The 12,129-nt window shown below is 33.5% G+C and overlaps 1 protein-coding gene across 1 annotated transcript; it reads left to right on the forward strand.

Moving 5' to 3' along the window:
* Positions 1-183: 183 nt before the first annotated feature.
* grapb (GRB2 related adaptor protein b) lies at positions 184-11,263 on the forward strand (the record flags this gene model as incomplete). The annotated part of the gene is made up of 5 exons (XM_079423114.1): positions 184-261; positions 1,287-1,384; positions 3,864-3,983; positions 9,805-9,973; positions 11,084-11,263. The coding sequence occupies 5 exons, from the start codon at positions 184-186 to the stop codon at positions 11,261-11,263; spliced, it is 645 nt and encodes a 214-aa protein (XP_079279240.1).
* Between the last annotated feature and the right edge of the window lie 866 nt (positions 11,264-12,129).

Genomic DNA, 12,129 nt, shown 5'->3' on the forward strand with positions numbered 1-12,129 from the left:
TTCGTCTCATTCACCATCTCCATTATACATCTCCATAATCCATCCCTTTTAATCATCTTCTCTACCATTTAATTTATTACCATTTGCACTTGTCCTTTCCCATCCATCTTTCTCTTTTCTTTTTTTTATCCCTGTCTCCACTTCGCTGCCTGTCTGTTCTTTTGTTTTTATGTTGTTTCTTCAATGGAGGCTGAGGCACGTTACAGTTTCAGAGCGACTGAATGTGATGAGCTCAGTTTCCAGAAGGGTGACATCTTGAAGGTGAGTCTGTGTGTGTGTGTGTGTGTGTGTGTGTGCAGTAGTTTACTGTGGATATGTGGAACACTTGGATGAAACTATAAAGGATGCTATTCTGCATACTGCATGTTTCCATAAAATACTAGATCAGTGAGTCAGTTTGGTGGGAGTGTGTGCTCTTAGTCTTAGCATGCATTTATGAATGGATATCTGTGTGAATAGGTGGTGATATATGTAGCTGGGCAGCTTGTGGGATGGTACGGTACAAGGTAATTCTTGTGTGAAGATATCTTTTTGAAGATATCTTTATAGGCTCCTGTATAAATTAGATATCTATTAGGAAAACTGTAGTCCAAAAAAAAAAAAACATATACAGTAAAGGCAGTAAAACTCCACCATAGTCAATTATTTGTTTATGTGTAATGTGCATTTCTTTGCAAACAGCTTTTATGTTTTGATTAGCAAATTATGTTATCTGGGGAATTGCATACATAATATGTATTTGGATACTTGAAAAGTCTTAGCAAATGGTAAGACTACCTTAGCAAATGGTAAAGTTAGAGATTTTTTGTTTGTGTGTGTGTGTTAAATTTAATTCAAAATATACTTCCAAATAAATTTCTGATATGAAGCATATGCAGAAAACTCAATTACTCTACTTTGGTATATGTACTTAAAATAGCCTGGCCCAAATGTTTTTGTCAGCTGAACTCCTCTGATGTAAAATACTTGAAGTATTTGATAGTATTTCAATATAGAAAAGGGAACGTGTTTTATTCAAAAAGTAAATAATTTCAAGATATTTTAAAATAAAATCAATCAAAATAAAGTAGTTTCAAATTAAATCTTTTAAAAATATATAAATGTCAAAATATTAATTAATTTTGCTTTTTAAAGATTTAATTATTAGATTTAATTTTTTTCACAAAACCCCATTGATTCATGAGCCCTAGTTTTGGAAAGCCTGGCCTAGTCTATTCTTAAATAAGGAGGAAAACTAACCTAAGCTGATAGTGGACATCTGACTACTGGTCTTATGATTATTTTAGGTGACAAACATGGATGATGATCCGAACTGGTACACGGCTGAGCTGTTTGGTAGGCGGGGCTATGTACCGAAGAACTATATCAATGTAAGACCTCACACGTAAGTATCACATGACAGAAATGAATCTAATGTAGCATGTGGTTTTATCTGTGAATAACCAGGCAAAATTCGTTAAGGCAAGACACTTCAGGCAAAAACATTGTTTTTTAATGCACTGGCCAATTTTATCTTTGAGTCAAGTTTGGCTTTTCATAATGTATCGTTTCAGACAAGTTAGTGTTGTTGGTGGAAAGAAAACATACAAAATGCACTTCTAAGTTTTATTGTACTTTATCTATTACAGTACATATCTTTATAGGTTATTATCTCAAAATGAGGTTATATGGTGTTTATATATAATTCGTTTTATACAACATTTTATTCCTAAAAACTGGTTTTCTAGCTGTTTTTACAGTATATATGGAGTGATAAAAATAGATATCCAAGAGACATGCTTCTGTAAAAAAACTTTAACTTTAATGTCAACACAATTAAACAAGAATTTTGATCATGGCTTTGTCCATTGTTTAGACTTCTGTTCTAGAAATGTATGCAAATGAGTGCATATTTACCTGGGACGTCTTAATGTTTTGGGAAAATTTTGCAGTCTTTAAAAGGAAATGGTATAGTTCTAACTAACCATATGATAATAAAACACTTCAAGTGGAGACAGCCTACAGAGTCTGTTATTGTGATGTTTTATGCAGAGACACCGTCTCAGTTGGAAACTAGGACATTTCCAAAATCTATTCATGTTATACTTTCCACTTTTCCTTTATTTGTAGTGCTGATACCTCTAGTGGTCCACAAAGTATTTGCTTTCTCCATGGTTCTAATTGTGTTGAGCAAGATGGCAGTTGCACGAGTTGGAAAGGTGCTGTTGGATGCTCAGCTGGAGCGAGTTTAGGGTTGGGTTTAGAATTATACGTGATGAAGAATTAATCTGTGTCGTCCAGACTAGAAAAAAAAGAGAGATTTTTGAAGAAGAAGCTTCTGCTGAAGTACAAATGTAGGGATTTCCCAGTGTTTCTCCTCACTGTGATGTCATACGACACCCATTGCTGTGGGTGTGGCCTTCCCGATGGTGTGACTAGGACTGAAACTGCTTGGGAAGGACTTCCTTACCTTGCAGTTTTACCATAACATGGAAGATTCAGAAACCTGTGAGGCAGTGAGGATAGGTAAAAGTCAAAGCCCAGACCAAACCCCAACAAACATGCTGTAGCTTGACCTGAGCATAGATGTTTATGTCGGAGAACCTACCAGTCATTCTGAAATAAAAGAATGAGTCAGTTAAAAACCATGATCATGATAAAAAGAGTGGACTGAATGAGATCAATTGCGGCTTATGATAAATGCAGTTGAAGGTACTTATTAAGTATAAGATGGCAGAATGTTTGCACGCAATTAAACGTGTGATTTCACTCTATATCATGCAGGCACTTGTATCTCTAAGAATCGGAAAATATCCAGTGATACGGGGGGGGGGGTGGGGGTGGATTGTTAATCCACATAATGCACACACTTACATGTTAATGCCATAGGGAATTTTGTGAACAAATTTTTAATATTTAAGGGGAATCAATCCCTCTTAGCTCGATTAAAAAAAATATATATTTTAACTTGAAAAGTTAAATTTGCATAATATGCAATGATTGTAATAATAATTTGGCATTTCTGTTGCTAAAACATTAGATCATAGCACAAGCAAGCTCATATAGGTTCAATTCAAGTAATGTATAAACTGATAAAATATACATCATAAATGGAATGTAAAAGATATTAAATGCCAAATGCATAAATTTTCATTTAATAGTGGCCTATTTAGATGAAGTCTAACTTCAAATCATAACAGCAGATTATTCCCTTTATTTATGTGATTTTAAATTATTCAATATTATGTGCTTTTTCTAAATGTACATGGAAAGTGCTTGAGACAAAAGAACACTCACAAAATACTTTAAAATGTCACATATTGTAAACCTCAACACACGAAACAGACACGAAAACAACCAACTAGTCTTTTTAACAGAGGAATAAACTTATCCTGACATCACAAGATAATAAATGCAACAACAAAATCAGCAACAACAAAGTAAATATAGCTGGCAAATGGTCAAACAATGCAACCATGTTAATTATTCATGTCCTGGTGCATGCTGGGAATAGACAGACTGGGACTAAACCACACATTTTTCAGTGTAGGCCTATTTGAACAACAACAAAGTCTTAAGATTTTGCACTTGCTGGCTTGACTTAAAACATAGAAATGCTGGTATTTTTTATAATAGTAAATCAAAATTATTGTAGATAATGTTTGAAGAGGAAAATACTATTTCAGACTTCAGTATTTCACATTTAATTCAGTGTGTTGCTCTGTAATTATTTTTGAACTTTACTAGCAATTTCTGAGTGAAAATTGTTAAATTATTTACTTGATTAAAGAATCATTATTAAAGTGTACTGTACCAGTAGTCCCCTTTCAATCCATAAATATACAATATGATGTTGAACTGACAGCTGAGCTTGTATTTTGCAGGTGGTTTGTGGGCGGAATTTCACGGCAGGCTGCAGAAAACCGTCTGAGACCGCTGGAGTGTGGAGCGTTTCTCATAAGGGAGAGCGAGAGCACACCGGGAGAGTTCTCTGTGTCTGTCAGGTCAGATGCACCCTTACAAATGAAACCTGCCTTCACCGGACTATACAGAACACCACAAACATGTATGCTTCATATATTGTGTTCCTATTAAGGCTTGTTAGTGATATTCCCTGCATTTGCTGCATGCAAACATTGACAATGGATGAGAGCGTACTCGCATATGTGTGTGTTAATGTGTGTCCCTGTTACCCTATCTGGTTCTTCATTAACACACTCTAATTAGAGTGGAGTGCATGGCAGCGTGTTGCTGTGATGCAATCTTTTGCTCCCAGCACTCCAGAACCTATTTAAACAGTTCAGAGTTCTCTAGGTGGAAACTGAAACCTTTTAGATATTCCAACCAAAAAGTACATTTTATAACACTTTCTAGAAAACCTCTATATGGAATAGCTAGGCTATTGCTTGGATGTTATTTACTAGGTGGTTACAGTGCAAGTCAAAAGAACCTATCAAGGTTTTATTAAGGGATTGCTCACTCAAAAATGAAAATTCTGTAATCATTTAATCAATAGTTTTCAACCTGAATGAGTTTCTTTCTTCTGTTGAGCACAAAAGAATGTATTCTGAAGAATGTTGGTAACCAAACAGTTGACGGAAGCCATTGATGTCCATAGTATGGAAAAAACAAAATACCATGAAAGTCAATGGCTACCAGCACAAGTTTGGTTACACATATATGTTATGTTGCTAAACAGAAGAAAGAAACTCATAAAAGTTTGGAACAACTTAAATGAAGACAGAATTTTCTTTTTTAAGGAGAACTATTCTTTTAGTTGCCAAGCCATTTGTTTAATGACATTAGGATTTATTCATTTCTGTTGCACAAATGGTGAAGTGCTAATACTTGAACAATCCCCTTAACCTTAAGTATAAAGAATAATACTAGTAATGCGTGCCTTAGCATCAACACCTTTTCTTTTCTTCTTTTATTTACAGCTCAATGTAGAATTCTATTGAAAAAGTTGGCATGCGTTGGGAGGGTGGACATACATAGATTATTTTTAGATCGCTTTGCTGTACACCTCTAAAGACCTGACCTAAAACGTCAAATCCTACTGAGACAGAGAGAAAGAAATAGAAAGAGAAATTGAGAGACAGTTGCAACACAATCGCAGCACAATGAATCCAATTCTGCCATGTAATATTAGCACAGTGCTTCCTAACAAGCTTGAGTACCTGAGGCCAGCACAGATGTTTCTGTGTGTGTTTACATGCGTGTGTGATAGAGACAGAGAGGGAGAGAGAAAGAAAGAAGCAAAAGAGAGGGAAGAGAGAAAGAGACAGTTATAAGCAGATATATGTGCCCATAAATCAACCTTTACAGACACAGAGAATTGTTTTAAGAAGATTAACTAATGTTAATGCTTAAAAGATCATTAGCAAATTTTCATTCAAAAATAAATTTAAGGAACTGTTTATATATCATGCGTACAGACCCTCTGGGGATGTGCTCGGTTAACACTGGTTAACAGGTGTTTTGCGTTATAGTTGTTCAATTATTGTGTAATTTAGCACAGCTGGAATGTTATACTGACTAGTCATAATACAGGAATACAGGGGTCCAACACAATAGTTTATATACCAAAAAAATAAAAAATATTCGCAGGTAAATTTAGAACGAGAATCATTAGATGACATTAAAATTATTTTTATTTAATGATTCACATAGGTTTTACCCATTTGTCATCTAGATGTTTTTAATACAATTTAGTGTGGTCACTTATTCTTTTATATATTTTAATAAGTACAGGGCAGAACAAGTATGTTGTTTCATTTTTATGTAAATATATCTGTTACACTAAATTAAGTTATATGAAATTTGATTTTGAATTAAAGTTTTTCCAACAGGACTCAGACTTTTGGACTAATCGAGAAATATACCGTACAGATATGGTATAAGATGTTATTTGTGTATGTGGCATACAATACCATTCAAAAGGTTGGGGTCAGTAGTTCTTTATTTTTAAAAATAATTAATCATTTTATTCAGCAAAAAAATACAAAATAATAATTCATAAAAAGAGACAGTAAAGACATTTATGATTTAGTTTTCTATTTAAAATAAATTCTGTTCTCTTAAACTTGTAAAAAAATGTATCATGGTTTCCACAAAATATTAAGCAATGGTTGTCTTTATTGATAAAACCAAGAAATGTTTCTCAATTAGCAAATTAGAATGATTTCCAAGGAATCATTTGACACCGCTTTAACCTCACAGGAATAAATCATACAAAAAGTACTAACCCCAAACTTTTCAACAGCAATGTATTTAGGCTCTTTGAACCTATAGAAAATGACAAAACGGGTCATTATATCAGATTAAAAGCTTAATGTAAATACAGAAATCATAATGTTACACAAAAATCAGACAATTAATGTGAGACAGTTTGAGTTGGATAATTGTTAATATGGCTCTAGCATAAATAATATCTAATGACTGTGATTATACTGATTCAGTCTTGCTCTCCCTAAACTTGCCCTGTTGTTTTGATGATCTTCAGTATAACTCTCTCACTCACACACACACTCACAAATCCACATCCCGGAGGCAGTTCCTCATTTTGTCAGCGATTCTGTCTGAACAAGCTGAGTGATCCATGCAGGATTGCGTGGACTGATGAGCGTATGAGTGTGTGTGTGTGTGTGTGTGTGTGAGTAAAACCCACACAGGTTAAGAGCAGGTGTGGTAGGGTGGAGCTGCCAGGTGATTAAAGACACCTGCCGCAGGCGCAGGGTGTGCGTCAGTGCCTGCACATTTCTCAGTAACCCAGAAACAATTAATAGCATATTTTCAAATGGCTTTTTCTTTTCATCAAAAAATGTTTAATCAGTCATTTTAAACTTGATATCTTACATTTATATTTTCTCCAAAGTAATTTTGTAATTTACATGGGTTTTAAAATATAATGCATAAAAAAATGAAAATTATGATAAAAATACATATTTTATAATATAGACCGATAGGTAGATTGACACAATCAGCAAAAAAATTTTTATTTCCATTGTAGATTTTATTTATTAATTATTTATTTTTATTTATTTACTTTCATTTAATTAATTTGAAAACATTACCTAAAACATTCTTTATATTTCCAGGTTTAAATTAGATTTGGAATTCCAGATTTTGGTTAGACATTTGGACTAATATACAGAAATATATACAGATATAATATAAGAAGTATTTACTGTATTTGAGACTACATTCTCAAATTCTTAAACTACCAATCAGCGGTTAGGGGTCAGTAATACGTTTTTTTTTTTTTTTTTACAGTTTTTCTCAATTGCTTAAACACATTTCTTGAAATTATGCCTCTTTTTTTGCGAAACTCTAAACACGAATCCATAACTTCTAACTCAATTCCCCAAACTTCCTATATTCAGGTCAAAATGAAGCTCTCCACTCAAAACAACTCAATCTTGCTGAAAAACCAAACTTTGCTTTCAGACATGACACACAAACAGTCAAAAACACACACACTACAACACAGTTTTACACACTGATGAGATCAATTGAAAACAATACTACAAAAACCGGTTATAAGTGTGGTACTTCCCAAAAGTCTTATTTCTCAATTTACAGTTTTTCTCAATTGCTTTGGCACATTTTCCGAAACAATCTTAACATTCTCTAAACTGTGAGTGCAAATGTCACAACTGTTTGCTGGAACTTCAAAACTTTATTGCATGTCTGCAAAATGTAGTTACTCACCCAAAACATTTCATTCATGCCTCAAAACCTAGTTATCGTGTCGGTAATTTGGCCAAGGCCACCAAAATATAAAATATTTTTGTCATCGTGTGAGCCACATTGGTCAAAATGTTTAGTTGTTTTTTCACCATGACTGTAGAAAACTGTGTAGTATTACCGGAGGCAAACTATGGCAATAGTTTGGAAGACAGTTACTGCAGGCCTACTGAAACGCAGAAGGCTGCACATATATCCATTTCTAAAGTACAAATTTACTGTTATGCATGTAGTGGTTGTAGTAAAGAGCACGCCGAAGGAGTAAACGAAAAGGAGTATTCTTTATTAAATAGCATCAACACACTTTACATTAACTTAAATCTGACAAAAGACAAGGGGAGAACTCAGGACTTATAAAGGGATCGACCAAACAAGGAAACAAGATAATTAATATAACACAGGAGATGAGGATGGACATTGATTAACTAATGACAGGAAACAAGAACAGGAAGAACCAAATAAGGGCAAAAGAGAACTAAACAGAAACAGACACGTAACATTTACACATTACTGTATGTGGGATATTGATTGAAAAAAGACTGGATATGATTCACAGTTACAGTTTACTAGTGGTCTGACCAAAAAAACAAAAACAAAAAACAAACATTACAACGTCATTGTGAAATAGAAAAGAAAAAGTAATATGTGCACAAAGGCGAAAATAAAAATGAGAAAGTCCACTATCAGAATTTGTAAGTCTTGTTTTGTCCTCTTTCTAATACATGCTTTCCAGCTGAAGGTTCATGAGATGTACCGTTGAGCTATTTCAGAGAACTATATAATACATCTTGAACAACATGACAATATATAATATATATATCTGCACAGTTTTGTTTTATTTAACTGATTTGCACTCTATCTGTTCTGCCATGCGCCTTATGCCACTTTATCTATTTCTTTATTTTTCTACAATGTCCTCATTTGTATAGCTGTATGTACATATGTTTAAACTATCTGTATTTGAACGTGTTTAATGTTAACTGTATGCACCAAGGGTCTGAGAGTAACGCAATTTCAATTCTTTGTATGTATGCGCCGTACATGTGGAAGAATTGACAATAAAGCAGACTTGACTTGACTTGACTTGACAATAGTATAAGCACTGTGAAATGTAGGGATTTGTGTGTAGAGTTTTGCAGTAACAGTTCACCAAATCTGAGTCATGTGTTAAAGCAGGGAATAGTGTTTATAGTTCAGCAAAATGGGTGTGCTTTTTGAAAAATGGCGTTATGGTTTTGAAATTTTAGTTCAAAAGCCTGGTTATAGTGTTTTAGCAATCGAGAAAAACTGTAAATAAATTGAAAAATTGAATTGAATTGTTTTGTTCAGCAAGGATGCATTAAATTGATCAAAAATGACAGTAAATAATGTTACAAAAAAAATTTCAAATTGTTTTCAAATTTAAAATAAATGATGTTCCTTTCTATGCATCGGAGATTCCTGAAAAAAATGTATCATGGTTTCCACAAACATATTAAGCAACTATATATAAATATATCTAAAAAAAAAAAACATATTCATTATAAAATCTTTATTTAAAAATTAGAATGCTTGTACAAATAAAATAAAAATAACATTTTATAATATAGACAGATATGAATGGCTGATGTCTAGCACTCAGCAATCAAATACTGAATACACTGTAGCAAATATTAATGCTAATGATGTCTTTGGTTTTTCACATATTTACAGGACATATAGAAAATGCATGTACTATATTATTGCATCTTGACAGGATATGCATATGGATATTCTATTGTTTGCTTACTGGCTTGTTGTTTTTATATTAAGCATCTTTTAGTATGCTGTTTAATGTACTGTAATGAGTATTTGATCTTCTGAGAGGAATATTCTTTATAGCTAAGGGAGAATAAGAGCTGACTTGTTCAAAGTCTAATTTGATTATTAAGTTATTAAATCTCTGCTTCTACATCATTGTGATGCAAGAATATGCTGACAGCTGAAATGTCAAACTGTGATTTATTAGGCAAAACCTTTAATTAAACACTGTTAAGTCAAGCCAAGATCTACCCCTTAATCTTGAAGGTAATTAACCCTTTCTCTCTCACTCTCTAGTTACGGGGACCATGTGCAGCACTTTAAGGTTTTAAAAGATGGACTGGGGCAGTTCTTCATATGGGATGAAGTCTTCAGCTCCCTTAACCAGCTGGTGGACTTCTACAAAATCAACAGCATTGCCAAAGAGAGAACCGTCTTCCTGAAAGAGCCTGAGGGATCATTAGCTGTAAGAGTTGTCACATGTACATGAGCACATGATGTTTTTTTTACAGAGGTGCCAAAGTTTAACTCTGGTGAACTCTGATCTACAAATTTGCAAAGCGAAAGGATGTCTGACCGATAAAGGTTATAAAGTCAGACTTTGATCTCTTGGCTCAATGCACAATGCAGACCTACATGGCTTGACCTTGAAATCATATCCTGTTGTTGATATTTGTTATGATCTCTTTGAGTCAAATGCGACCCCTGCTTAATCATCATTGCTGAGTTTCGAGGTAGTTCAAGGTTAGAGTTGGGCTTTGGGATCGGGTTACCTATGGAAGTCAGTTTTCACAGAGTTATTTTGTTTATTTCTCATAAATTGTGACTTTATTTCTCATAAATTTAGATTTTAGTTATTTAATTGCAACTTTGTTTTGCAACTTTATTTCTCATATTTCACAAATGTAACCTTTTTCTCATAATTGCAACTTCTTTTCTTGTAATTGTGATTTTATTTCTTAAAATTGACTTTGTTTCTTACATTTGCAAATTTATTTCTGACATGCATGACTTTACATCTGATAAATGTGGCAACTTCTTCATAATTGAGACGTCTTTCTCATAATTGTAACTTTTTTATTCTTGTAATTGTATCTCACAATTACAACTCTTTCTCCTAAATTGCAGTTTTATTTATTCTAATTGCGACCTTTATTTTTTTACATTTGCAACTTTATTTTTGACAGTCATAACTTTATATCTCACAAGTTTTTTCTTAATCGTGACTGTATTTCACAATTACAACTATATTTCTACTAAATCTCAATTGTATTTCTTCTAAGATTGAAAAAAAAATCTATTTTATTTCTCATAGCCTAATTGTGAGACATTTATTTTTAAATAATGTTATTTTTTCATTATTATGACTATTGCAACTTTTTTTCCCCTGAATTTTATTTCTTGTAATTGCGACTTCTCATAGTCATGTCTTTAAATCTAGCAATGTGACTTTCTAACACGTTGAATTGTTACTCTGAGGTGGCTTTCATAGGTAGGACTATGTTTTGTTGACTGCTGATCCAGTGCACAGTCTTGTCATGTCCGTGATTTGTGTGTGTGTGTGTTTCTTTTTCAGAGGCCACGTCATGCCCATGCCCTCTTTGACTTCACATCTAATCATGCGACTCATTTACGTTTCTTGCGCGGTGATGTCATCGACCTGCTCGACTGTTCGGATGCTCAGTGCTGGAGGGGGCGATGCCGTGGAAGAGTGGGTGTATTTCCACCGGAGTATGTGCAGCCAATTTATCACTGAATTTCAGCTATGCGTGTCATCCTGTACAGTTAACATATTCATCAGTAACACATTCTTCATAAATCTGAAGGTAAACTAAGCCTTATTCATCAGTGTTTGGTGTATCAGGTGATTAAGGTTTTTAAGGTTCGAATTTAACCTTATGTGTCAAAGGTCAACCTTTGCTCATCATCTTCTTTGTTGATTGCTTTCAGAAGGCACATCAGAAATCAGTTATAACTTGTCAACAAACCAGTTTTGTAACACCTTTAATGAACATAACAATTGACTATTCAGTCTCATAATTTACTCATTGATCAGCCATTATCTGAGCTTCCTGTCTATTCTTCTTTCAAATACTTTAAAGTCCTTTCACATAAAGGTATGACATTAGAATTGGAGTTTCAAACTTGCATATTTTTTACTGCTCTTAATGTTTTATATTGATAGTGCAAAAAATTATTACCATGCAGAAGTGAGCCAGACATATTCAATATAAAGTTCTACATACACGGTAAATATTATATATTTTTTCTTTATTGTGCTTATGCCATAAACATACTTTTGAGAATTACTAATGACACTTTTTGTGATTTAAAAAATGTATCTATTTCTGTGAAAATACTTTATCCGGTCCCAGATTAATATGCAGAGACAACTTTAAATCATTTGCATGTTGATTTCTCTGTAAACACTGTGGCTTTGTGGTGCTATCAAAACATTTGCTCAACCTATGATGTGAGTTTGGGGGGGGCTATCCTTTGTAACACCAAAGGCAGATTGGATGAGTCTCACGTTTATTTTTGTAATTCTGTTTAATGCCACAGAAATTACACGTTACCATTTTTTTTTTTTACTGTAATGTTGAAGTAATTACCGTAATTAAT

The sequence above is a fragment of the Barbus barbus genome (assembly GCF_936440315.1).
Source record: "Barbus barbus genome assembly, chromosome: 8".
Lineage (NCBI taxonomy): Eukaryota > Metazoa > Chordata > Actinopteri > Cypriniformes > Cyprinidae > Barbus > Barbus barbus.